The following is a 24,188-nucleotide window of genomic DNA, read 5'->3' as shown; positions in this document are numbered from 1 at the left end:
CTGAAACTCGGATCGTCAACTGAGTCAAGAGGCTGGCATACTAACCATGTCAGCCTTCCAGGTATAAAAACCCCCACCCCATACCTGAAACTCCAGTGGTCATCTTTCTTGTTCACTCCCATCGTCCTCTGCATATTCGCATATCCGCATATACACAGACGATTTTACTTGCTTCTATCTATCTCTATCGATATGTCTTCCATCAAGAATAATGTTTGCCTCTCTTCCGCGTTCTCCATGCTCGTCTCCATGCTCGGTGTCCTCAAGCCTCTTGCTCAGGTCGTCTTTTACGTTGTCGTCATCATGGCTGGACTAGCCTTCGATATTTTCATCTGCCAGCTCGACCCTACGGCAATCCAGGATCCCGCTCCAGCTATCGACTCCCCCAGGCCTCAGCAAGCCGAGAAAGTGGCCCGCCCTTCCAAAGTCGCTTCTTCATCAGCGACAGGCACAAGTACATCCGACTTCCCTTCCTCATCATCGTCCCCAGCCATTTTGGAATCGTCTCTCGACAGCCCTCGTCTAGTCCCCGAGGCTCGCCTGCAGTGGAGCATCAGCTGCTCCGACATAAGCCCACAGCTACACAGCGCTCCAATCGGCCCTCGCCACCACATGCACGCGCTCTTCTCCGACGCCTGGAACGAGAACGCCATTCTCCAAAGGCAGCTCACGCGTGTCCAGGGCCATCTTGACGCAGCAAACGCCGATATTGACGATCTAGTGGTCGAGAACGCAACCATATGCCACCAGATGGACCGTCTCACCCGCGACCTGGAGATCGAACAGCTCCGCCGCGACGAGGCTGACTCCATGTGCCGCGATGCGACAGCAAAGATGTCCTCCCAAAGGTCGATGCTCTCTTCCCTCCAATCGGCTAACGCCGCGCTTCGATTTGAGCTCGCAAACCTCAAGGCCGAACGCGACGAACTGGTAGCCGAGAGGAAAGAACCATCCGACCTGCAGCAGGAACACGATGAAGAGGTCGAAGCGTTACAAGGCACGCTTGTTCGGACGAAGAAGGAACTCGAAGGAGCTAAGAGAGAGCTGAGGAAGTTGAAGAGAGCGGCTGCAGGTGAGACATTTTTTCTTCATCCTCCTCGCCGTCTTCTAACTCTCGCGAACAGGAATTCCTGAGCTGCATGTCATATCTCCAGATGGGAAAGTCATACCTCATGGTAATGCTTCGAGCTGTACGTATTCCCGTGTCTCGCCACAACTGACCTTGGCTGACGACCTCCTAGCTACAGATTCATTGACAGAGGATCAGAGCATCGCGATGAGGGAACGCCTCACGCTTGCGTACACCGAGGTCGTCAGCCTCAGAGACCAGTGCGAATCTTTGCGTCGTCGCGCTGACGAAAACGCAGAGCTGCAAGAAGATATCAAGCTCCTTCTTGCTCAGCGTTCGGATCTCTGGAATCAGGTCGACTCATCCAAGAGCGCCTGCCACAAACTGGAAGAAGAAAACAAGAAGTACTTCCACCAGTACGTGGAGCTCAGAGCTGCGCTCACCAAGGTGGAGAAGCGAACCGGTCAGTTGATTTGTCTCTTTTGCTGTGGTTGGCGCTAACACCATGTTCGTCAAGGAATCGCGATTTCCGTTATCGAAGAGGAGGAAGAAGAGCCCGAAGTCGCAGCTCAAGCCGTATCTCAAGTTTCGCTGGCTGCCCAGGTTTGCCGTTCGGCATTCGATGACGACTCTGACGACGAGTCCATCGGCTCTTCAACCTCTTCCTACTCGATGGCGTCAACAGATGATTTCGATAGTAAGGTTTTATCAGCTTCTGGCGTATTTGGTGGCTCATTATCTTTTCTTTATAGCGTCTTTGTCGTCTGAGGTTTACACACCTCATACATCAGTTCCATCCTCACCCCATTCTCGTTCACTCTCCCCACCCCCTTCTCCTTTGTTTACGATGCCCTCATGGGTCCCGCGTTTCGACTCCGATTGCACGGATTTCGCATTCGAAGTCGTTCCGGACTCACCCCTCGCGGATGCCATTTCCGCATATGCCAGTACCCACCAGCCCATCGAAGCCAATCATCGACCATTCGTTGCGCGTCGTGGTCTCGGCATTCCCATCGTTCGTCCTTCTTGGCCCTCCATTAGCTCCGTCGATGCCCCTCTCGATGAAGCGTCCATAAAGCGGAAGGCTATTCTGGATCTGGACGATGCGACGCCCAAGACTCGTCGTAAGCGCGGAGACAGTTGATGTGTCTTGTTTGCAGTGCGTTTTTGTTTGCAGAGTTTTTTTTTTCCAGGATTTTTTTGCGTCCATTGCATCCCTTGCATCCATTGCCCCATTTCCATGCATTTACCCCACTCCGTCCATTTCCTTTCTTGATTGTAGTATCCGCGACTCGGTCGCCGTCTCTTCTTCTCATCAACAGGCCATTCCTCTATTTCACAGTATCCCGGCTCCGGCTCCACCATCCATCCAACCCACTCTCCCTCGGGGGTTTCCAGAACGAGGAAAAAAGTACTTTCTCTCGAGGTCTCATCGCCGCTTATACCTGTTCTTCCACGTCTGCCCTTTAAAGTGGCACGGGAAACCATCTATTCGCGGTTCTGTTTTCTCTTGGATTTGCGGATCTTCTTGGACTGGATTTCGCCTTGGGATTTGTGGTTAGGTTGATTTTGTAGTTTTGTTTCGAGGTGCTGTAATTTATTGGGGTTGTCTGAAATTTTGATGCATTCTTGTGACAAATGAATCGGGCGAGCTTGTCTGAGCACGTTCAGCACTGGCGCAATTGAGCATCAGTTATGTGTTTACGCCAGCGCATCGATGGGAATTCTGACAACTGATTTTGTTCGCAACATGCAGCAGTGACAAGGCGTGATACCATAATGATCCCCGTCCCAACAATCCAAGTGTAGACCACAATCAAGTTGGCGGAGGCTATGGGCTGTGTCCAAAGGCAAGTTCCCATTTTTTCACCGAACCCTAGTCGCGAGACGATGTGTACTACGAGGTCGTGGTTTTGAAATAACAGATGCGTGTTTATGATTGGACTTTTGCAAGACCGTTCGATATGGGCTGGTTAGAGAACATGCTTCGGACGTGGTGATCGGTCGTGACTGCTTCGCATGTGAGCCCCGGAAAAACACCAGTCTTACCACTCCACGCCGTGCGTACTCAGTAGAATGAGTGCGCCATTAACAAACACAGCAAGCAGAATGAACTCCCCGACGGTTTAGCAAGTACCACGAGCATTGGTCTCGGTCAGGACACTTGTTGTGATTCACTCTCTGCGCGCTACAACTCAGATCACACATCAAGAAATCAAGATGCACACAGTGCATATATCCAGAGAGGGTGTCGCAGCCTACGTACGTATATGTAAGTAATGGAAAATCAAGGAAAGTGTGACCGGGTCGGTGATATGCAAATATACAAGTGTTCCAGTGTCGAGATCCTGGCAGACGGGATAAGTACGGGGAGGAGCCGTCTATCGAGATATAAATAATACAATATATACAATATCCCGTCAACTGTGACAGAATGAATGAGGCGAACGAAGAGAGGGGTTGGATGACCTGCGCATCGTGGTTATGTACGGGGGGAGAATGATGATGTACAGTGGAAATGACGGGGGTGCGGCAGATGATGATGCTGCGATCAAAGACGTATGATTTTCTAGCGATAGACTCAGTCGTGGACAGCAAGGGGGGGAGAAAAAACATACGGGGCGCGATGCTGATCATGCGATGACGCAGTAGCAGTTGGCATTGCCACCATAGTGCTCCTCGTCAACTGGTACTTGTGCTTGTGCTTGCGTCTCTTCAGAAGAGACGGGTGCCAATGCAGCGAGCGTGAAGAATGAGTCCATTGCCGTGAAGGAAGAATTCGAAGAATAGGTCAAAGTTGAAGATACTTTGTAGAGCTCGGGAAGCTCTGATAGTTTTCAAGGGGATTCGTATTGATGGGGGACCTACTTCTCAGCTGTCGAGTATTTATCCGTTGCCAAGAGGCATGATTTAAAGGAATGGGGAAACTGACAATGTTTACACGATGCGACGTTCCTCGCCAAACATAGATTGGGCCACGGATATGAAGCGGGAGGAAGGATCATACTATTGTCCGTGAAACATGATAGGCCTGTTGCTGTGAGCAGAGCAAGTCATAATCAACGCGCCTCGCTGGTTTGCACAAGATTCATCCGGGGAAGACAAAAAGACCGTCCATTTACGTAATCTATAAAGTCGTTAGCCAATCAAATTCGTTCATCATTTATCCATTCTTATTGTTTGGGTAGCTCCGGGTTCCCTTGGAATCGACGAGCAGTCGGCGAAGTTCGTTAGGACAGCGGTTAACAATAAAACAAGTGGGTTGAATTGGGAATGGTCCTGAGAGGAATCAAAGTTGCGAGGAACAGGGAATTAATGAAGTAATTGTGATATGCGGCGGTTCTTTTGTCTCTTGTTGTTAGGACTCGAAGTTGTAATTGTTCCGGGGCCAAGTCGGCGAGTGTAATCGCCGGAAACACGTTTTATGACATATGGTGATTAAGTAACTCGAGTACCCTCTTAAGTCCTGGATGAAACCAGCGCAGCAGTCCAATACGATGTCGTCATCCGGGAAAAAGGCTACCACAGGTCTGGACTCTGGAAACAATAAAGCGCATTAGGTAGTATCACGTATCCAGGAGCACAATGCACCATCGCCAGTCACTGGCCTACGTTGGCAAAATGGACCATCTGCTCAGAATGAATCAGCGAAATGAAAGTTAGAGTTAACAATCACCTTGAGACTAGTGAATTCGTCCTCAGTCGGAGACCCATTGGGATTTTAACATCGCCCTTGTATCTTCAGTGCATCATTAAGAGCAGACAATAGTCCTATAAGAATCCTACAACGTGGCGTCAGTACACCATGACTGTGGATGAGTTAAAATAGATGTAAACATACGCATCAGGTACAAATGCGTTCGAGTTTTGGGAGTTGCAGCTCTTGATGTGAGGCACAGCCAGAACTCTCTTGGTGAGTCTTGATCGCGTCTGCACACGTTGGAAGGTTAGAGTGAGAAAGACCAGCTTCACAAAAAATTGCGATAACCATAATAGCGTGAGAAAAATGCAAGGAGCAATTCACCTGGAGCCAACGCCATCATTTCGGACCTGCCAAATTTCTCCGAGATCGACCAGCCTGGCGAGCCTAGTACCCAATATCAACTTGCCTGCATGCAACACACTTCATCGCCCTTGTTTGTCGCCCGCTTCTTTTCCATCTTGCCAACACAACTCCACAACGCTTAAGTAGCCATTCCGCTGCAGTATCCACGTCTTGTTTTCCGCCCAACTAGAGGGTTTGGAATGGAACAAACCCTTCAAGCGCAAATCACGAGCGGACCCCCCTTCTCCTTCTCCTCCTTCCCCCAAGGTCACACCTACACACGAACTCACATCACCGCTCCCATCATCTCACACCCACCATCCACGCACCCATACCTCCGCTCCCCATCCATAGACCCCCATTTCCGCTCCGGCGTACACCTAGACCTCGGCAAGTCCCACCTCGTGCTCAGTATGATACCTGGAACGCTCCTCCCGCTGGTGGAGCTGTTTAGGTTAGAGTTGTTGGAGAGGGCTGGGGGGTGGGGTGCAAATGGGCGGGTAGTCGAGAGAGGTGAGTGGTCGTGTTTTGTATTATGGTTCTTCAAATCACGTTTTCAAATTGTCAGATGGAGCCCATAACTTGCACGGTTTTTGGAGGGCATGTTTTGGCGGTTTGTGGCGTATTCGGTGCGTTTTTGTTGGGCTTTTTCCGTTGGGATTATCGCGTTCGGTCGGGCGTTTGGCTCTTTATCGCTCTGAGAAGTCCTGATGATCTCGACGATCGTTTTTGTGATGGGTAACAAGCTCCCCCCCATCATCTCGTCTTTCAGCAACTCTCCACACCCATTAATTACTCTCACTGACGCGTGTCCATCTAGGACCCAGACGCTGAACTAGAGCCTGACGAAAAATCTCGTTCTTACCAGAGGACGCGCGCGCGTAGTCGGAAGGTGTGTTCCGTACTGTCTTTGAGCATGGACCTAACATCGAGTTGGACCACTATATCGTGTATTTTGCAGAACGCACTTCACATAAGGACACATACAGCGCTAGAAGCATTAGATCAGAACTGCCCGCGTGCTTACAAGGGCTGAACGATGAGGAAAACCTCAGGGAAGAATATTCTTGTTGAGGTGCGTTTTTCGTGTTTTCATGACTTCGGGCGACGCTGGTACTATCCCAATATTTCCCGGATGGCATCCGTTTATGATCACAACTCGCACCTTGCGAAGCCCACGCATTGGGTCCATCATATGTCGGTAGAGAAGCAGCAACACAAACCCGTATTCGTTGAATGATTGCGAGACGTCGGTAGGCTCCGTGCATGCATAAGTTGACAGGTAGTTCCAGTAGTAATGTAACATGACATTTCCCAGACATAATTTTATCCTCCGGAACACGAAATAAATACGAGCACGAAGTTCCTACATATATCCTCCAAATCACCTCTCCTTAAATACCACAATGAAACTGAAACCAAATATATACATGTCCCCTGCCCACTATCCGGGGTTGATCACTTGGATGGCTTCCAGTGTTACACATCTCCGCCAGTCAACGCATCTGCACCAGCCTGGAAAGCAATGGACGTCATGTGTGTTCCCCCGTCGGACCTGGCCATGAGCTTGGCATGATATTCACGAACACTGAGGATCAGACGTGGTCCCAGCACACACATCTGGAACCCCTGGAAAATGTAGAGAATGCCATAATACACCTCAACTCCCAAACCATATGACGACTGTAGACATGATCAGGAGTGGTCAGATGGAGATGCCAGTCGCAGGTCAGCGCACCGTTATATATGGAGACAGTGAACCGAGATCCAAGCAAGCCATGACAGCAAAGCTAGCATATGCGGAACTTCAGCGAATCGAGATAACGACATACAAATTACCGAGCTCACGCTAGAAAGTACAACATGTGACTTTGCATTAGCACCGTGAAACAGTCTCCAATGGTCGATCCACTCTGCGATTGTCGCAGTTCACGGAGGTGTTTTATAGCAATCCAGACTGCAAGAAAAAAGGCGAGGATCTCCCATATGATGGTGGGTATGATCCTGACATAATCCGGATTTAATCCATTTGTGTCAATACTGTAAAGATAGACATGGTAACCACACAATATGGCCTCCCCTGGTATTTTTACATGAGTCCCGTGTACTCAAGTCTGTCATCAATAACGAAAGCTTACCCCTTGAATAACCCAGGCCAATTATCGCCACAACTCCAGTGGAAATCGTGGAAACCAGCAAGAGTGCAGCAAGAAAAATGAGCATCTTGCTGGATCGCCCATACATGGCGTGTATCCGAGCCATCATGATGGCTTGCAACATATTTCAGTCAAGTCAGTATCAGTAAGGTGCGGCAGGTGAGCTCACCGCCCAGCATGGCATTGACGACAACAGGCGCGAATATCCATATGAAATAACTGAAGTTGCCTGAAAAACCCAGTGTCAGGCATTGATGGACTCAATGCTTTGAATGAACTTACAGCTGTTGCGGTCATGTTGAACCATCAAGCTGACAGAAATTGTCACTCACCCCTGTGTAGGAATGCAGTTAGTGGTTGAATGAGAATGAGAATGTCAGGCGTTGGTGCCGAATACCCACTATATCTGTCATTGGGACTGGGAGATTCACTACATGCTTCCAGTCAGAAGGAATGAACAAAGTGTATTTTGGGATACATACATAGTAGGTAGATGCTGATTAATATAGTTTATCAGTGCAGTGCGGTGTAAAAGCGTTAGCCTTGCATACATACAGAGAAAATAGTATTCCAATGTAGCGGACCTAGCATATGTTGAAGTCAGTACAGGATGGCGACTACGCTCATGAAATAACGTACACAAATATAAATAACGGTCATGAAGGACCAGCGTTGCCTCTGCCCCGAGTCAGCCACATTGTCCTGTTTGCTTCTGATATGGGACTCTGCTCACCCAGATGAGTTCGAACTGTTAGAGCATTCTTAGAGATGTGAGATTGCTGCGCAGGTTATGACATCAACATACCTCTTGTGCGAATGTTAATGCTTGAGTACCACATACTTATATATCAACGATCCCCTCATAAAGTATTATCTCGCTCACCCCAATCGTACACCACCACAGCGAAAGATACAACTGTGAAACCATGGTCAATGATAGCGAGACGTCAACATCGTCATGCCACTTGCTCTCTACGAACCTTGAAAATAGCCAGAAAACTGAACAGCACTGAGGAATGGCCACAAAGTAGGATCATTTGAGACGTAGAAGGTCATATCAGGATGAGGCGTATGGAGTTTGTACAGACCTACCACCGTCCAGCGCTTTTATAGTGATGAGGCTGGACAATGGCCGCGTCTCGAATAGCAATCTTCATTGATCACAGAACGTAGAAAAGGAATAGTAGTGAGAAGCCGTCGTTCGAATAACTTTGATGTAACTTGCGTCTGAAATCCGCGGAATATTTGAACACCGGAAAATCTGTTTGTGATGAAGCTTGCTGTGTGGGTGATTCTGCATCAGTTTCATCAGTAATCACAAATCGTTAGCGATCGATGAACATAGACCAAACGCAGGACTTCATTATATCTGAGCCGTGTAGTGACAGAGAACGGACCACTATGATGATGGATGTGCAAGGGTCAGCGTGACATTTACAGCATCAGACAATGAAGAGACAGACTGGTAGGGAATGCCCATGTTAATGTCTACTTCGGCGTGGCCATGAGTGATCTTTCCAAAACATGATCATAATGCGGTGACCTGCCGCGGTGGTTATGTACCGGGCGCGGGTGAGGTAAGTATCAAGGTTACTTAGGGAATGCTCACACCGAGGCTACATCAGTAAACCGATGAGACCTTGATATTGTACCCGTGCGAATTATAGAAGGGCAGAATTCTGCTCCTGCTAAATATCGCCATTTATACTATAAGAAATTTGATTTGTAGATACATCGCCTGCAAAGCTACAGTAACATGAGCGGTTCACGACAAGGTTATGATGTTCCTCATTTGCAGCCGACGAGGGATAGTAGCTTACATATGCCAAATATTTTGCGCATTGTCATTTTACCTTAATTACACTTTGCACCACAAGCTCATCCAAGGCAATCTCGTGGGAGGTACCTTTGGCACTCGTCAACGAATGTATAATGACGTGAGATTTCATAACAAAGTCTTGATTTGCGGCCATGAAGACCAACGATGCACGACAGCGCAAAACTCTTCACCTATTTAACGGCTCTCATTTTTTACTGTTTATGCATTGAACTGAACTACTATCCAAGATCTTCTCATGAGAAGACCGTTTGGCACTTGTTAACGAATCTGGAATAGCACTACAATTCCTAACAAAATCGCCACCTGTCGCCATCGCAGTACGCAAGGGACAATAGCGCACTCCTCCCAATTTATTCGACGATTCTCGTTTTTTGTTGTTTATGCATTAAATTGTAATGTTATTCAAGATCTTCCCGTTTAGGAGCAGCCTTTGGCACTCATAAGAAAATTAGAATATCATAAGAGTTCGCAACAAACCGATACTGTGTGCACAAGGCAACTGTGAGAGCCGTCGCGCGCCCTTTCAAGTTCCATCCCGCACGTTCAAGTCATTCATATTGATCTTTGGCACCTCAACTTTAAAGTACTTATTCCATGGCAGATTATCGATTAGGGTCAATAGCGTCCTGAACACATGTGGCGTAGGTCCAAGTCCGCGCAACATTCTTCATTGTAATGATATGATCCCCTCCGAGTCCAAGAAGGATGAGCGGGACGTTCAACCGTACGCAGTGAGCATGTCATTTCAAGTTGAAGCATTCGAGTTTGTCCCCTGCAAGACAGTCCGCTCCACATTGTAGGACGACCCGCACCAGGTCGATACACTTCGTGACGATCTTATTTATAATCTGACGAAGTGTTAGGTGAAGTAGGTGCATACTTGAGTAGGAACTGACCTAGATACATGCCATCAGCGTATTATAGCGAGTAAGGGATAGGCCCGGGTGCTCACCAGTCATGCAGTGAGCTGCGAAGCCACAGGCAGAAGCTCGTTCTGGAAGCGGTCGACCATAGTTTTCATGCTGTGATTGAGGATATCGAGGTCTGTCTCATGGGAAAGCTTGAGAAGATCTGAAACAACCACCATCGAAATCAATGAGGGTGTCAGTGGGTTTGGACACGAGACACACCTTGCACGACCTTGCCGTCTTGCGGAGAGACAGCATCCCTGACTATAAAATAAAACTTAGTTTGAATATTAATATGAGCGGCAGTTGTCGACGGACCAGAGTCGTGGATGACAACCAATTCGGTGATAGCCAGTACGGCCTGCACGCGAACGGGGAGTTCGCGATCATCCAGGGCCAACACCACAGCACGGGAGTGATTGTTGAAGTTCTAAGCAGAATGTATCAGCACACCAACGCTTGCAGAAATGCCCACCTCTTCACTAGCCCATGTGATACTGGCCTTGTTCACTACACCTAGTAGCACCTCACATGCTTGAATCGCGTCAGCTGAAGGGAATGAAGACAGAGGGAAGCAAAATAGACTTACGACACTCCGCAAGTACGGCTCCTGCGACGTGAAGTCGGGCAGGACGTACTGTACCACGAATTGTTTGATGCTTCCCTTGACATCAAGATGGTGAACGATGAACAGGCCGAGGACTGACATCATTGTAAATGTGCCGAAGCGCTGGGCCGGTGTGGAAGTTCTATATGGTATTCCTGTGAGTTGCAGGATGTAAACTGGAGCATCGGGAGGAAGGACTTTTTCGTGCGGTTGCTTGCATGGGAGAGGAGGAACGAGGTTGCGCCACTGACAGGGATGAAAAGTTTTCATACTCGTCTGGCATGTGTATAAGATATGGAAATGTGAAACAGAAACTAGATAAACATACCGACACTAGCACGGACGTACTCTACAGGATCGGCCTCCCACATGGCTTGTTTGGACGCGTCAAAAGTAAGTTGGGGGAATGCAAAGTTAGCCACAAGGCTGTCGACATGGGGCTTCAAAAGTATTCGACGTGGGGCTTCAAAAGTATTCGACGTGGGGCTTCAAAAGTATCCACATAGACTTCGGCTTGATGCTGCACAGAAACACATCAGCTCAACACGAAAACGTAGGAACTGAGAGATCGATGATTAGCCTGAGTATGCGCACCACTGTTCAGTAAAAAAACTGGAAGATCTGGTATTGACATTTCTTGCCCAGCCATCCTAGGTATGTGCATAGTAAGCCAAAAGGTACCCGCTCGGGAAAAATGTACATGAGGCCACCTTACGTCGTTAAGGCCCTCGCAGACCCTTCCCCCCCGTGTGAATTTCCCACACTCTAGGGGTGTGCCAAATATGGTAATTTCTGCGGTACTAACAATAAATGTTAAAGAACTTGTCAAAGTCTTGCAGAACATCCTCTCACAACTTGAAACATCCATCTCAGAATCTCCCCATTGCATCGACTAGTATAGAATGGACCAGCTTTTCTGTCATTTTCAACGGTTTGTATTGTTAGAGTTTGGCATTCCACCCTTTGTCATTGTTTCATTGTCCACATAGTTCCAACTACGTATATATACCTACATCATTTATTATCCTATCTTTGTCTTCTCCCGCCATGTTGTAGATTTTCCAGCCTCAATAGGTTATGAGCCCTGGCACGCACCTATAGCTAGAGTTTTAAAGTCCGGTTGCGCAACCGGAAAAAGACCACAGACTTAACCAGACCGCAACTTTTCTAGACCGGACTTCGGTCTCGGTTGCCCCTTAATATCACCCCAATCGGTTGCCAGTTGCCTCGTTTGATCTGTGTCATCGGACCGGTGAAAAGTTGACTACAACCGGTCTAAGGTAGGACCGGTTGCCCAAAAATATGAAAATTTTACTATGAAATACTGTGTACTAGAGACTTCTACATAGTATGGACTTCACCAGCTTCATTCTCCCAGTCAGCCATGTCCTCATCTACAAGAAGGAGATCTTTGTACTCATTCAGCAAGACCTCCTCGACAATACCTGAGTTTGCTTGAGCGGAATTGACGAGAGACTTATGCCACGAAAATTTAAGCATTTGTAGTTGTTCGAAACGTTCAGCACCTAGACAAGAGCGTTTGTTGGTGGCTGTCTCTGCGCCACCTGAAAAAAGTCGTTCACATGGAACTGATGACACAGGAATTGCGCAGACGTCCATGGCAATCCTTGCAAGTGTAGGATATATTGAAGCATGTTTCTGACAAAAGAATTAGTTGAATATATAATACAAATGCCCGCGCACGTACTGACCACCAGTGAACAATGTCCATATCCTTTGAGATGTCAGGTATGACCTTGAGGTATCTCCGCAGTTCCTCAGCCCAGCCAGCGTTGTGGTCGAGTGTTGCCTTTATAAGGAGCATACGACAATGCTGGTCAAACTCAGATTCCATAGTAGCGGTGTCACTGCGAGAGCCTTCGAGTCCTGGTACTGCGACAATGGCAGTGCTTGATGGGGTGAAAGCTGATAGATGTGTGGCGGTGGGGGAGTTGCGAGTCTTCCAATAGTCTTCCATAGTCCTCTCCATGATCTTTAGGGCCTTGTCATGCCAATTCCTGGCACTGGGGTTTCCAGCTGTGTGCTCTTGTTCTTGTTCCTCCGGTCCTCCCCAAGCGATCTTGATGTATTCGAGTTTGTAGTATGGATGAAGAACTGTAAATACATCAGTAATATCAAAGTGAATTGAAAAAAAATTAGAACGCACCCAGCGCAAGCACATAGACCGGTTTGTCGTCCATCTTTCTATAGTACTTACCAACCTTGTCGAGTGCCTTCTCGATGGCAGCCTTGTAGAGTACATACTTTGGCATGTCCCACTTCCGCTCCCATGCCGTCAGTAGTTCCTCGAATGCGGGTATTGCACGCCATAGAGTCGGTTGATGTTCAGAAGAAAAGTATTGCTGGATTTCGTTAGCATCCTACAGAGATAAATTAGAGTAAGATATAACTATGAGACAAGGAATGGGAACGTACCGAAATGATGACACATGTATCTTCAACTCGCTCCCAATCAGCACTTGTGAAGGAGAAGGCCGTCCAGGGAATATGTTTCGTTCCAAGCACAGGACATTGGATAGTAGTGATGGGGCCAAAAAGTTCGTCTGCAGTATTGATAAACATAGTTATAGACTATGTAAATGGATTAGCGATGCAGCACTACCATCAATCATGTTTCCACTTACCTGTCGCAACAGGTGTGCACACCCGAGCATGCCGTCAGCAGTTCCCCAGCGAATATTGCTATGAAGAGGGATCTTGAGTGGAGTCGTGATTCCGCACTTCAGTTGAAGCGCCTGAAAGTATTCAATTCGTTGATTTGAGCATTGTATCTGTTAGATCATTAGCAGTACTATGTATCTCAATATCAGCAACATACCTTAATTGCAAGAGTGTGCACAGCTGCAACAACATCCAGTGATCCTCCCAAGACGCGGCTGTTTGTTAGCAAAGGATCGAATTCCCAGATCGCAGTAGTAGTTTCCACAGCAGTGATGCGAGAGATGATGGACATGATAGCAATGATAGAAAGATTCAGAATGTGAGCAAGGCAGGGGAGGCGGTGTTCGTCAGATTTGAAGGAGTAAATGTGCCGGCGATGCAAAACACGTTCTATCTTGTCACATGTTGTGTCGTTATTGCTGGTATTATCAGCCGTCACAACAAAAAGCTAAATTCAATGCGATCATCTGAGTCAGTACTAGTATTCAGAGGTGAGATAGGGCAAGAAATACCTTTGTAGATTGGCTAGAAATGATACCCACTTGCTCGCATAGGCTGACTATGTATCTTCCAAGATTATCTCCACTGTGTGCACCAGGGATCCCTAGCTCCTTACATTTGGCCTTGTAGAACTCATAGTGGCCGCATACGTGTTGGCGACATGAAGAGTTACTACCTAGATGAAACACCTTCCACTTCCCATTCTCCTTCAAAAAATTTTCATTGCCCCTTGGAAATTATGGTGAGTTGACTGCCCATCGCAAGCTATTTTATACTAACTCACTTGCAAATGATACACCAGCATCCTTTCTTTGTATCCACTACACCATCAATGCCAACAAACTTCACTGTGCACTTCTCCGTGAAAACAGTGAGTAGATCAGTAGCCCACTGTTTCTTTATTATCAATTGATCTGGGAGATCTGCCTTGTGTTGCATCCCCAGATCATTTGTCTGCTATTGTGCATACCGGTGAGCTAACACTGAATTTATACAGTGTCCTTTTACTTGCCTCGTCTTCATCATTATCACTGTCTTCGGTGCAAGAGTCATGCTCTACGATTTCAGGCTCGCTTCCCGTGCTAGCAAGATCATGGACTTCCTCAACATCAACTGGCAGGGCTGGAGCTTTGCCTTTCTGGACACGTTTGGATGTTTTCTTCTTAGAGGTGCGTTGACGTCCCGGAGGGCTCGAGTCATTGCTGCTATCAGACTCTTCATCACTGACTGCGGGTCTTTTTCATTTAGAATTCTTTGGCAACTTGGGGGGTCTTTGACAAGAGCCTTTCTGAGTCGCATTCCATGTCTCAGAGCCAGCGAGAGCTTTTGCAGTTGCTGTCTGCTTGCGTGAAGACTTCTGTGGATTCAACATCGTGAATTGGAGGGTTGGTGGAGTAAGAGAAGAGAACAAGTCTGATTTTTTCCTTTCAATTTGAGACAGTATGCTAAGTATGCCTGGTGGCAAACACGTTGTAGTATTATGCCGATTTCCCCTGTGCTATACTAGTAATACATTTCCGTCATTTTATGAGTAGATTTTATCAGTCTTACCAGTCCTGACCAGTCTTACACAGTTGCCAACCGGTTGTGTCTGCAACCGGTTGCCAACCGACTGCAAACCATGTTGCAGTTCCACACAACCAGTCTCGGAGGGTTTGGTCCGAGTTGTAGTATGAGACTGAGTTTAGATGGACCGGTCTGGGTCTGGTCTTGCCAAAATTAGCAAAAAGACTGGACCCAACTGGACTTTTAAACTCTAGTCACGAAGCACATTCCATGGACTGTGTTTGCACTCAAGACATCGGACTGGGAGCACGTGAACAATACATGAATCATAATCTCAGTAAGTCATGACTAGTCTCTCATCAGCAATTTTGACTGACATTTTTAGGATGCTAATGATATTCAACAATACTTCTCCTCCGAACAACAACCAACACTTTGGCGCGCAATACCTGCTATGGAGGAGCTACAGATGGCTTGGGAATCAAAGAGGGAAAATTTGCAGTTCACGCTGTACAAGGAGGCTATCAAGCGGGGTCTTGCAAAGATTGGAAAGTATTATGGCAAATTTGACGACAAACCAGTCTACATTCTTGCGCTTGGTATGTCTATCATATTTCATTGTATTTTTGACTAATTAAATGTGCAGTACTACACCCATACTACAAACTCGCATATATCACTATGGCATGGGGCGGTCCTGAAGAACAGGCGAAGGAACAAGCTGCCGGCAATCCAAACACCAAGAATTGGCACGACGAAGCACTCAAGGTAGTCAAAACAACTATGGAGGAGTATTGGACCGCGCATAAAGCACTTGTAGACTCAGGATGCGCCACTGCCAACACCATCGATGACGACTCAACAGTGTCGACTGTCAAAACCATGGAGTCTGAATATGATCACCATCGCTGCATGTTAGTTCAGCAGGCGGTCTACAAGCACAATGCTGGATGGGCAGCCGAGCTTCGTTGTTACCTCAAGGATATGCTGGACAATGTTAGTAAAGAGACACATTATTCAGTGGTGGGCGGTGAGTCTATCTAATATGTTCCAACATACTTTTTATCTCATATCACACAGAGACATTCATCTATCTATCCTACCCTTGCGAGAATTGTGATGGACATTTGTGCCATACCGGCATCTTCAGTCCCGTGTGAATGATTGTTTTCAGCGGGCGCAGAGATTGCCACAGATTGCTGCTCAAGACTTGGTGCAGACAAATTTGAGCAACTCCAGATCCTCAAGCATACGTGGCGAGTTTCCATTGTGGATAGGGCTGCTTCTGACTCTTTAGCTACACGAGAAGTCTCACTGGAGGGATTCGAAGAGCTGCTGACCCTCGACAAGGATTTTATTGAGTGGGATCAATCTGAGGACGAGAATCGCGAGATGGTCACTATGTAGTTTGCTTTCCTTACATGTCTTAGAATTAGAAGTTCATTGTATCATCATGCAACTGGTTTCACTTGTGACCAGTCACAACCGATTTTTATCGGTCTTGAATTTCTGATCAATGTCAGGCAACCGAGACCGATGTTTAGTAAAATATAAGGCAACCACAACCTTGGTCCGGTTCAGTTGCCAGTTTTTTTCGGTCTGACAACCGGACTTTAAAACACTAATAAGCAAAGCAAGAGGTGTGGGAAATTACATTTCAGAACACGAAGCTGGCGTAACTTCGACTACGCCCCCCCTCCTGTAACAGCGTGACTGTCACACTAATTAAACCAAATTAGGTAGCTTAGTAATACATAGAACTTCAAACTCATTGATTGCAAAACATACGGAAAGGTGTGAAAATGAAAGCGTGCAAAGAGCAGAACATGATAGCGTAGCAAGGCAATGACAAGGGAAGCAAAAGCAAGGTCTGAACTACGGAAACAACCATTGAAAGTGTGAATTTCCATACAATTACAAAGTATATGAGGGAATCTGTGTGAAGAGAATCTGCGTGAACTTATCGATCAACGGATCAAGTGAAGGTGATGAAATGAACAGGATGATTAAACTACCAATGTGTGTGCGGAATGAAGAGGTTGAACGGCCATACGAGCTTGTTTGGCAGGCATCGAACTTGCGGAATTCAAGGCAGGGCGTTTGGAGGGACGTGATATAGACGCCGGGACATTCTCCTTCTCCGTGTGGTCATATGGTGTCGGCCAGTGCTCCTTTGGAATATGCGCGGCCTTCTGCTCCAGCTCTGAAAATGTCATAGCCGCCAAGACACCGGATGGTAAAGGAACCCCGGTCTCCCAATGTCCAGGGATGACATACTCCTCGTGTGCAGTTACAAGGTGCTCGGCCATATTATAGTGCCAAACAGCATCGACAGATACTGCCTGCACCTTTCGCGAGGTCCTTCCGGGTTGGGGAGGCAGTGTAGGGTGACATAGCTCACATTTCATGGGGACGTTGCGAGATGGTGTGTTCTTCGACCCCACAATTGTGGACCCATACCTGAAAATGTGCTTATAGATGCACTTTGTTTCCCAGGTGGGCGCTGCATCCCCTTTCACGAGGATCGTGACCGCGCATTGAGGCATTCCAGAACGACCACAGAAGCCGCATGGGAGTACAGCACCGACCTTAAATTGATTAACATGATATCATCACTATAAGTTTTTAAAAAAAACATACCGGTTCCTTTAGACTAGTCTTCTCGGGTGTCTTAGTCAAAGCTCGCAAGATGTGCATGCCGACGTGACAGCGCATGTCAGAGACGCTCACTTCACAGAGTGGGCACACAGTGATGCGGGCACCCTCAGAAGCTGCTAGTCAAGCACTTGCTTCGACGGATATAATAGCTGGAGTACCTGAGAAGCAACTCGATCAATGAAATTCATCGAGATTGAAATTAAAACATACTGTGGGCCAATCGATAAGGAAAGTTCTTGGAATCAGAAGGAGAGACGGATGAGAATGAGTTCAAGGGAAACTTCATGTCGACAGCCTTGGCCCACAGAAGATCACAAGCGGCCTGTAGTGTATCAGCCGCCACCTGCCAAGTACTCTGTCCGCCTTTGATCTCGGAGAAGTCGTCGGTGTCAATGTCATTGCGAAGACAAATGAATGTCAGTTCTGGATTGATCAGTTCAATCATTGATCCGATCACGCTGATACTAACAACCCGTTCCATTGAATCTGTCGTACCTTGAATAGCAGAGTGCACCTTGACATAACCTCCGTTCCACAGGAACGAAAGTTGGAGTGACTCGGGGGAAGGGTGTGTTGGCAGGATAGTTAGGAGTTGTCCGGTTACCTTTGCTGTGGTTCGAGTAGATTTCATTATAGTTGCGTTGATCGATGCACAGGAGACGTTGTTGAGCAAGATTGATGTCGAATGGAGCACGGTGATAGATAGAGTTTGATCGGATCGAAGAAGCGTGACAAAAATGTCCCCGACAAGGAATGAATTGAAGTCAGTGATGCAGCCCATGGACATGTCAATCTGGCGATTGACTTTGGTATATCCTGCCCGAACACGCTCAAGTCAGTTGTGAGACTTCGAGACAAAATCTTTGTTAATTACCAACCGGCAGATCGTCTGCTTGTGGATCCAGCGACCCTTAAAGAGAAGGTAATCGGCTGGACGTATTCCAGGGCCCTCAGGCAATGGAGGAGCTGATGGATCAATGAAGGGGGCGGGGTGATCTGAGAGTGCGTCAGAGGTCTCAGAAGCCAGTGCTTCTTCGAACGTGAGCATAAGTTCTTCTTCTTCCTTGGAATGGACCTCGTCTATTGTGCCGGTGTCGGTGTGAGTGAATGGGAAGGGGGCGATTGCGCTATGCGCAGGAGCAGCAGGCACAACGGGTACAAGGTCTTCATCTGCAGAGGTCGAGATCCTGAAGTACTTATTCTCTCCGAAGGGGCGTAACATATCAATCCCCGGATCACGAAAGAGGTCGAGGAAGGAGAAGTTGATGGGATCGATCTGACTCACACTAAGAATAGCAAGTGCCATCTCGCGACCAGTAGCCCATGCTGATGGGAGATCACATCGGCCAGATATGATGTCGCCTTTCCACATATCACAGTTGATGTGGTCGACGTTCTCTTGACGCGTGCCCAGGTGGAGACGATGGTGGCCAGGATCCATATCAGGGTGCCGCTTGAAGACACCATCAACATCCTTCGCGGCACCCAAGCGATCTACAACCTGTGAGAATGTGCACCCTGAATTGTGGCCACCTATCATTCAAGTGCGCCCAAAATGAAGTTCCAGGCAATCGTCACCAGAGTCGCCGAGGAAAAAAGAAGCACTTGGATCAAGAAGCTGTTGCTTCGCGATGCTGAACATAACATTTTTGGACATGGTATGGGAGTCGTAGTAGAGTTGATATCCCATGAAGGATCATCAATGAGAGCGGAAGAGTGCAAATGAAAGGTGGGTGTAGCGACTGAGATATTGTACCTGTTCTGTGAGCGAGAGATCGACATTGATGAAGGGAATGAGAATTGATTCAATCACACTGCTGAGAAGCGTGATCGAGGCAAGGTCTGCACATGTATCGATATCTGAGGAAAAGGAGTTGTTGAGAATGGTGTGCTGTGATTTTGACAAGTCGATGATGGCTGACATGAGCTCAATGGCTCGGGGAACATCCTGCGGATCATCCAGGTGAAGAAGTTTGACGACGCTCGCCTCATCATATGCTGGCAACCAAACAAGGTAGCGTGCAAGCATGACCGCATTGATGAGACGGCCATTATTCAGAGTAATGCCGGCAGGGGAGCGAATGAGCGTGCAGAAGCCTAAATCATTTGAATAGTCAGTAGAAGATCTAGAGATCATTTATTAAAAAAAGAAACTCATGTTTGAATATATGTTTGAAATCGAAATCAAGCGTGATCTCGTCATCGCCAGTGAACGTGTTCAACCCGGCCATGTTGGAAAGTATGCCATACAATGGTGAGTGCATGGAGAGGGGGTTCTTAAGGAACAGTCGGTGACCTCCAGCACATCAGGTAGCATCACCATCTGTAGCGAATGACCACACAGGCCCGACGATCTGATCTGCGCCAGTTGCGCTCCAGCGCTGGATCGCGCGAGCAAGCACGATCTTGGTGTCTTTTGAATCTTCGGTCTTGCAGGTGGGCACAACTAGGATCGGATAAAGTTCTTCTTCGCCAAAGCACGCAGCTCCTATGACCGTTACCTCCTTCCCAAGGTGTACCTCCCCATCATGAATCTTCTGTGCAATCCTGACCACAGAGTCATACGTGCGGAGCACAGGGTCAATGAGACTGGAGTGCTTCCAGCACAGACCCCCAATCTTGTTGTACCTGGGGTAGTGGATGGCCATTTCTTCAATGGCCATTTCGTCGACCATAAGACTGATGCCGCGGGGTGATGTCACGCCGACGTGGGTGTTGAGAACGATTGATCGGATATTGTTGTCGAAGTTCTGATCGACGATGGGACCAATTGTCGGAGTGATCGAGTTGAAGACAGAACAAGTCTGGAGAGTACGAAGGGATGGGAGACCAAGGGTCTTGTTGAGGGCAAAAAGGAGTTGGCGTCCCCCGAGTCTGTAAACTAAAGTAGCTATATCTAAATCATCTGCACCGTAGCCTCGTGGACAATAAACTCCCTCCAGGGCATCTTCTAACTTGTTGACAATTTCGCGAATACTGGTGCCGTCATGTTAATGACTTGCTGGAGTTGGTGAATGTCGTTCTCTGATATGGCCATGAGAAGCCGATGGTAGTCATCCAGCTGGGTGAGGGCCCTCATATTTTTGCAGGAGTCAGTGAGTCCCTGATCAGAGTCAGATAGAACACATATAAGTACTTAAAAAAATACCTGAAGTTTGAGGATGTTGGCTTGCTCTGTGTAGCTCCTGGCAGTGTCCTGCATGTGTGCAAGCCCTAAGAATTTATAGTTAGTGCATGGTTTGGGATCCCTCGCGAGTTGCGCAAGGTGTGCAATGTGTACTGAGACGTCAGTACACTGATCGCAGGGAAGATCTGATGTAGCCGATCCCACACAGAGTTTTGATTGGGCACAAGGCATGGAGAAGTTGGTGATGTCGATTGTATAAGGGAGTGAGTCTGGGCCGTCGTGGTAACGCTCCCAAGGGAAGAGCATCGCGAATGGTCGAAGGTCCTCTGGCCAGTGAATAGGAACACCAGCGCAGGTCTGGGTAGTGCTAGGATGAGTAGCTGACCAGACACGAAGTCTGATGGGAAAATTTGATCAGTGATGTAATAAAATAGAGCCGAAATGAGACGTACCTATCAACATTTGATGCAGCCAGGGAACGAGGTATTGGCGCATCAGGCGTGTTCCCAGTTTTCTTTTTCTTTTTAGCTGTGGCCTCACATTTCTTACTTCCTCGGTGGTTGCTGAATGACCTGAACTGCCCAGGTATCCAAAGAGAGATCCTGCTGTGGATACCAGTCTGGCACCATTCTTCGCACTCGGGACATAGAAGCTCCCACCGCTGCATTGAGTTAATCTGAACTTGGATCTTATCCTTGAGAAATAATTGGAAGAGCACCTCAGGAGTATTTAATATCAGTAAGTCTTCGTCGTCGAATTCTGATCCTGATTCCGGGGATTCGGGAGTCGTATCCGAGTCGTAAGGATTTATCCGCCCTACTGGGTCCGTCCTACGTGCTTCTGGTGGCAGTACAGAGTCAAGGAACACGTCCAGGGGGGTTTGAGAAGGCCCAGACGATTCGGTGGAGTCAATAGAACCAGAATGACAGTGATATCAGAAATCTGAGTCCGTTTGATATGAGTCTTTAGAACTTGCGCTGTCCAAGTCCCAGTCGCTGTCATCATCTGAAATCTCGAAGCTTGATGATCTGAAAGTCTGTAAATGCCAGTGCAGTGAATCCATAGCAATAATGATATGAAAATGAGTATGAGACGCGTCAATACCGACGACACGCGCATATATCGAGACGCGCTGTGGGAGAAATTGTAGAAGTCCGCTGTAGTGATAGTGTACCGGTCCTGCTGGGTGCGAGAATAGTAGTCGACCCAAGGGGATAGCTCTGAGAGCAGTTCCTCAAGTATGAGCAAGGGGAACAGTGAGGAGGGAAGTGATGCGCTGAAGACAGAATGGCTGCTTGTGGGAGGATGCGTAGGGGTGCGCGGAAGCGCGGAGATGCGGAGTATGCGGATGCGAAGTCTAGTGAGTGCCAGGTATGCGAGACAGGGAAGGTACCAGGTATCAGGACAGGTAAACAGGTAAAACGGGTAAGGTACCAGGTATATGCAGGACGCGACGGGACTGTCTTGCGAGTGAACTCAACTGGATCTAGCAATAGCCAAGTGTCGATGACGATGCGAGCGTTCGCGCGGGATGAGAAGGCAAATGGATGATTGCTCAAGCAAGGAAAGACAAGGTAAGACTAAGCTAGTGACTCCGCAACACACAACCAGAGATGGAATGTAGGAAAGTGTCGTCCGTACGAGTCTGCGATGTAGTATATAACAGAGTCCGTAAGAAACCGGAACCGTATAAGCGGGCGCATATGCAAGCGAAGTCGGAAGGGGCTACATGTAAGTAATGGTACGCGGCCTCGTGTATGGGAACTGATATGTAACTGGCCCTGCGAACGGTTAAGAATGACTAACTAAGGATGAGAACGCACCAGTGAGGACGGATGGATGCAGACAAGACATGGACGGATGGTGCGTTGCGATGCGATGCATCGCATAGGGCGCGCGGAATCCGCAACCTCGTCTGATGGTCCGCAACGGCCTGTGGAAGGCAGGCGTGACTTCGTCCAGTAAGGGGAAATGGTGCTGTACGGGGCTGCAGCCAGGGCGTCTCCTACAGCGCATATATTGATATTGGTCACATGATATCACTCATGACATCAAACATACTGAATTTAGCGAGCAGCGCCCTTTAACGCGTGTTTTTCATTTATTCAACTATCTAGATGTATTCTACAGTATTAAAAACCCCCCACTTTCAGTCTTCGACGAACGATTCTATGAACATCTGACACCGCAATCGAAGAACTCAGAACAGCGTGCTGGTAAGTTCAAATGGCTGTGTATTAAGGTTTACTGGCTTATATAATGGTACACTACATATCCGGAATTCTTATTTTGCACACCTCCTGAAGCAAAGGGTTGGTATTTTGGCTTTCTCCATTGCATGCCTCTTGGATAGCAGTGTGTGTCATGTCATGTGATTGTGCAGAATGGCACAGTACAAGTAGACATGTTGTGGGTCTTTTTTATTTTATTTTATTTCCTTAATCACTTGAATTGCTCATCAACCATTCTGCAAATAGCTGTAAGATTTGTTGAAATTTTAGGTGTCATTAATTTGTCGGTGTGTCAAATTGAACAAATTACTTTAGAAATCCGGATTATCTAGCCTAAAAAATCAGTGACCCGATAAATAATTAAATGTTATATCTATTTCAAATCACCTGCCAGATGGGAAATTTCCGACATGGTTTTAAACACCGTTTCTCCGATCAAAAATATCATATAATAATTAAATTGTTTGAACCCTTGTACCTCGTTCCACTTGAACTTGCTGGTACTACCTACGCACAAACAGAATATCATCATTAATGTCACCCTCATCACCTCACGTTATGGATTCTCTTCATTCCGGCGAAGGCAGCTTTGAATGTGTGCCCCCAGCGTCTTCAATGATTTCAAGCATAGAAGGCATGGGGCGGAAACGAGAGTTACAAACATATATGGTATGACAGATGATCTCATTTCCCTTTGTAGCGAATACTGAATATTTCTATAAGATGTCGCTTGATGGCATCGACATGGAAGACGATGATCAGGATGCGCTATTCGCCAAATACAGTGTCGACACGGTATATTGTAGCTACCTGGCAGCGCGAAATCGAGTCCGCCAATACACTCAACTCTTGTCACTCCTGAAGCGTGAGGAAGATGCATGGCTACAGAGAGTTGAGAAGGCCAAGTATGCGGTACCGGGTTACAAGCCCTCACCTGATGGGGCGATTATCTTGCTTCAAGTTTGAAGATGATTTGTTTGTGTTCTCTAGGAAGTCCAACTTGGTCATCGTCACGCACGTATCTTATTTAACAACTCCTCGCTCGTCTTGTAAATTGCGTCCCAACAATTTGTATTCAATTTAACTTGAGTACTATTCGTCTTATTGATATCACGCTGTCACCTACATACTACTGGATTTGAAATAAATCTATCTCTGCAGCTTAGCGCTTAACGTTCACTGGCAATGACTAGTGACTCGGCTTGTCTCATCGTACTAGTAAGTACTACGACTAGTGTGAGTTCAAATGATTGCCAGTGCATGTCGCGGTCATGATCGAAACAGGCAATGCTTAAAGCGGATGCAACTGACTCAGCTACTAGTACTAGTACGTACGTGAACTTGAACGTTGAAAACGTC

General features: G+C 47.4%; 6 protein-coding genes across 6 annotated transcripts; 2 read left to right on the top strand and 4 right to left on the bottom strand.

Moving 5' to 3' along the window:
* The first annotated feature begins 502 nt into the window (after window positions 1-502).
* On the top strand, window positions 503-2,595 carry DEU56DRAFT_791899 (uncharacterized protein). The gene is given in 8 exon segments (XM_041352692.1): window positions 503-1,072; window positions 1,125-1,190; window positions 1,242-1,532; window positions 1,587-1,628; window positions 1,653-1,764; window positions 1,779-1,780; window positions 1,822-2,258; window positions 2,447-2,595. The coding sequence occupies 7 exon segments, from the start codon at window positions 613-615 to the stop codon at window positions 2,211-2,213; spliced, it is 1,365 nt and encodes a 454-aa protein (XP_041210527.1). The 5' UTR covers window positions 503-612; the 3' UTR covers window positions 2,214-2,258; window positions 2,447-2,595.
* A 3,998-nt stretch (window positions 2,596-6,593) lies between these two features.
* On the bottom strand, window positions 6,594-8,326 carry DEU56DRAFT_910809 (uncharacterized protein; the record flags this gene model as incomplete). Its single annotated transcript, XM_041357224.1, has 13 exons — window positions 6,594-6,797; window positions 6,853-6,904; window positions 6,963-7,194; window positions 7,253-7,384; window positions 7,440-7,499; window positions 7,603-7,700; window positions 7,753-7,766; window positions 7,822-7,854; window positions 7,910-7,948; window positions 8,004-8,018; window positions 8,076-8,095; window positions 8,154-8,186; window positions 8,251-8,326. 13 exons carry the CDS (start codon window positions 8,324-8,326, stop codon window positions 6,594-6,596), a joined length of 1,008 nt encoding a protein of 335 aa, XP_041210526.1.
* Window positions 8,327-10,065: 1,739 nt separating this feature from the next.
* DEU56DRAFT_754477 (uncharacterized protein) lies at window positions 10,066-10,996 on the bottom strand (the record flags this gene model as incomplete). The annotated part of the gene is made up of 7 exons (XM_041349824.1): window positions 10,066-10,181; window positions 10,241-10,282; window positions 10,337-10,448; window positions 10,550-10,567; window positions 10,608-10,767; window positions 10,877-10,901; window positions 10,954-10,996. The coding sequence occupies 7 exons, from the start codon at window positions 10,994-10,996 to the stop codon at window positions 10,066-10,068; spliced, it is 516 nt and encodes a 171-aa protein (XP_041210525.1).
* A 4,202-nt stretch (window positions 10,997-15,198) lies between these two features.
* Window positions 15,199-15,857, top strand: DEU56DRAFT_733023 (uncharacterized protein; the record flags this gene model as incomplete). The annotated part of the gene is made up of 2 exons (XM_041348313.1): window positions 15,199-15,412; window positions 15,460-15,857. Coding segments are annotated over 2 exons (612 nt in total), but the record flags the coding sequence as incomplete, so codon positions are not given.
* A 962-nt stretch (window positions 15,858-16,819) lies between these two features.
* Window positions 16,820-19,128, bottom strand: DEU56DRAFT_910805 (uncharacterized protein; the record flags this gene model as incomplete). The annotated part of the gene is made up of 6 exons (XM_041357223.1): window positions 16,820-17,401; window positions 17,454-17,542; window positions 17,600-17,629; window positions 17,682-18,300; window positions 18,346-18,989; window positions 19,050-19,128. 6 exons carry the CDS (start codon window positions 19,126-19,128, stop codon window positions 16,820-16,822), a joined length of 2,043 nt encoding a protein of 680 aa, XP_041210523.1.
* Window positions 19,129-19,170: 42 nt separating this feature from the next.
* On the bottom strand, window positions 19,171-21,265 carry DEU56DRAFT_870487 (uncharacterized protein; the record flags this gene model as incomplete). The annotated part of the gene is made up of 4 exons (XM_041355639.1): window positions 19,171-19,597; window positions 19,626-19,767; window positions 19,792-20,447; window positions 21,051-21,265. 4 exons carry the CDS (start codon window positions 21,263-21,265, stop codon window positions 19,171-19,173), a joined length of 1,440 nt encoding a protein of 479 aa, XP_041210522.1.
* Between the last annotated feature and the right edge of the window lie 2,923 nt (window positions 21,266-24,188).

The sequence above is a fragment of the Suillus clintonianus genome (assembly GCF_016758775.1).
Source record: "Suillus clintonianus strain FC179 chromosome Unknown DEU56scaffold_21, whole genome shotgun sequence".
Lineage (NCBI taxonomy): Eukaryota > Fungi > Basidiomycota > Agaricomycetes > Boletales > Suillaceae > Suillus > Suillus clintonianus.
The sequence above is the reverse complement of the archived record's forward strand: the minus strand, read 5'-3'. Positions and strand labels throughout refer to the sequence as shown.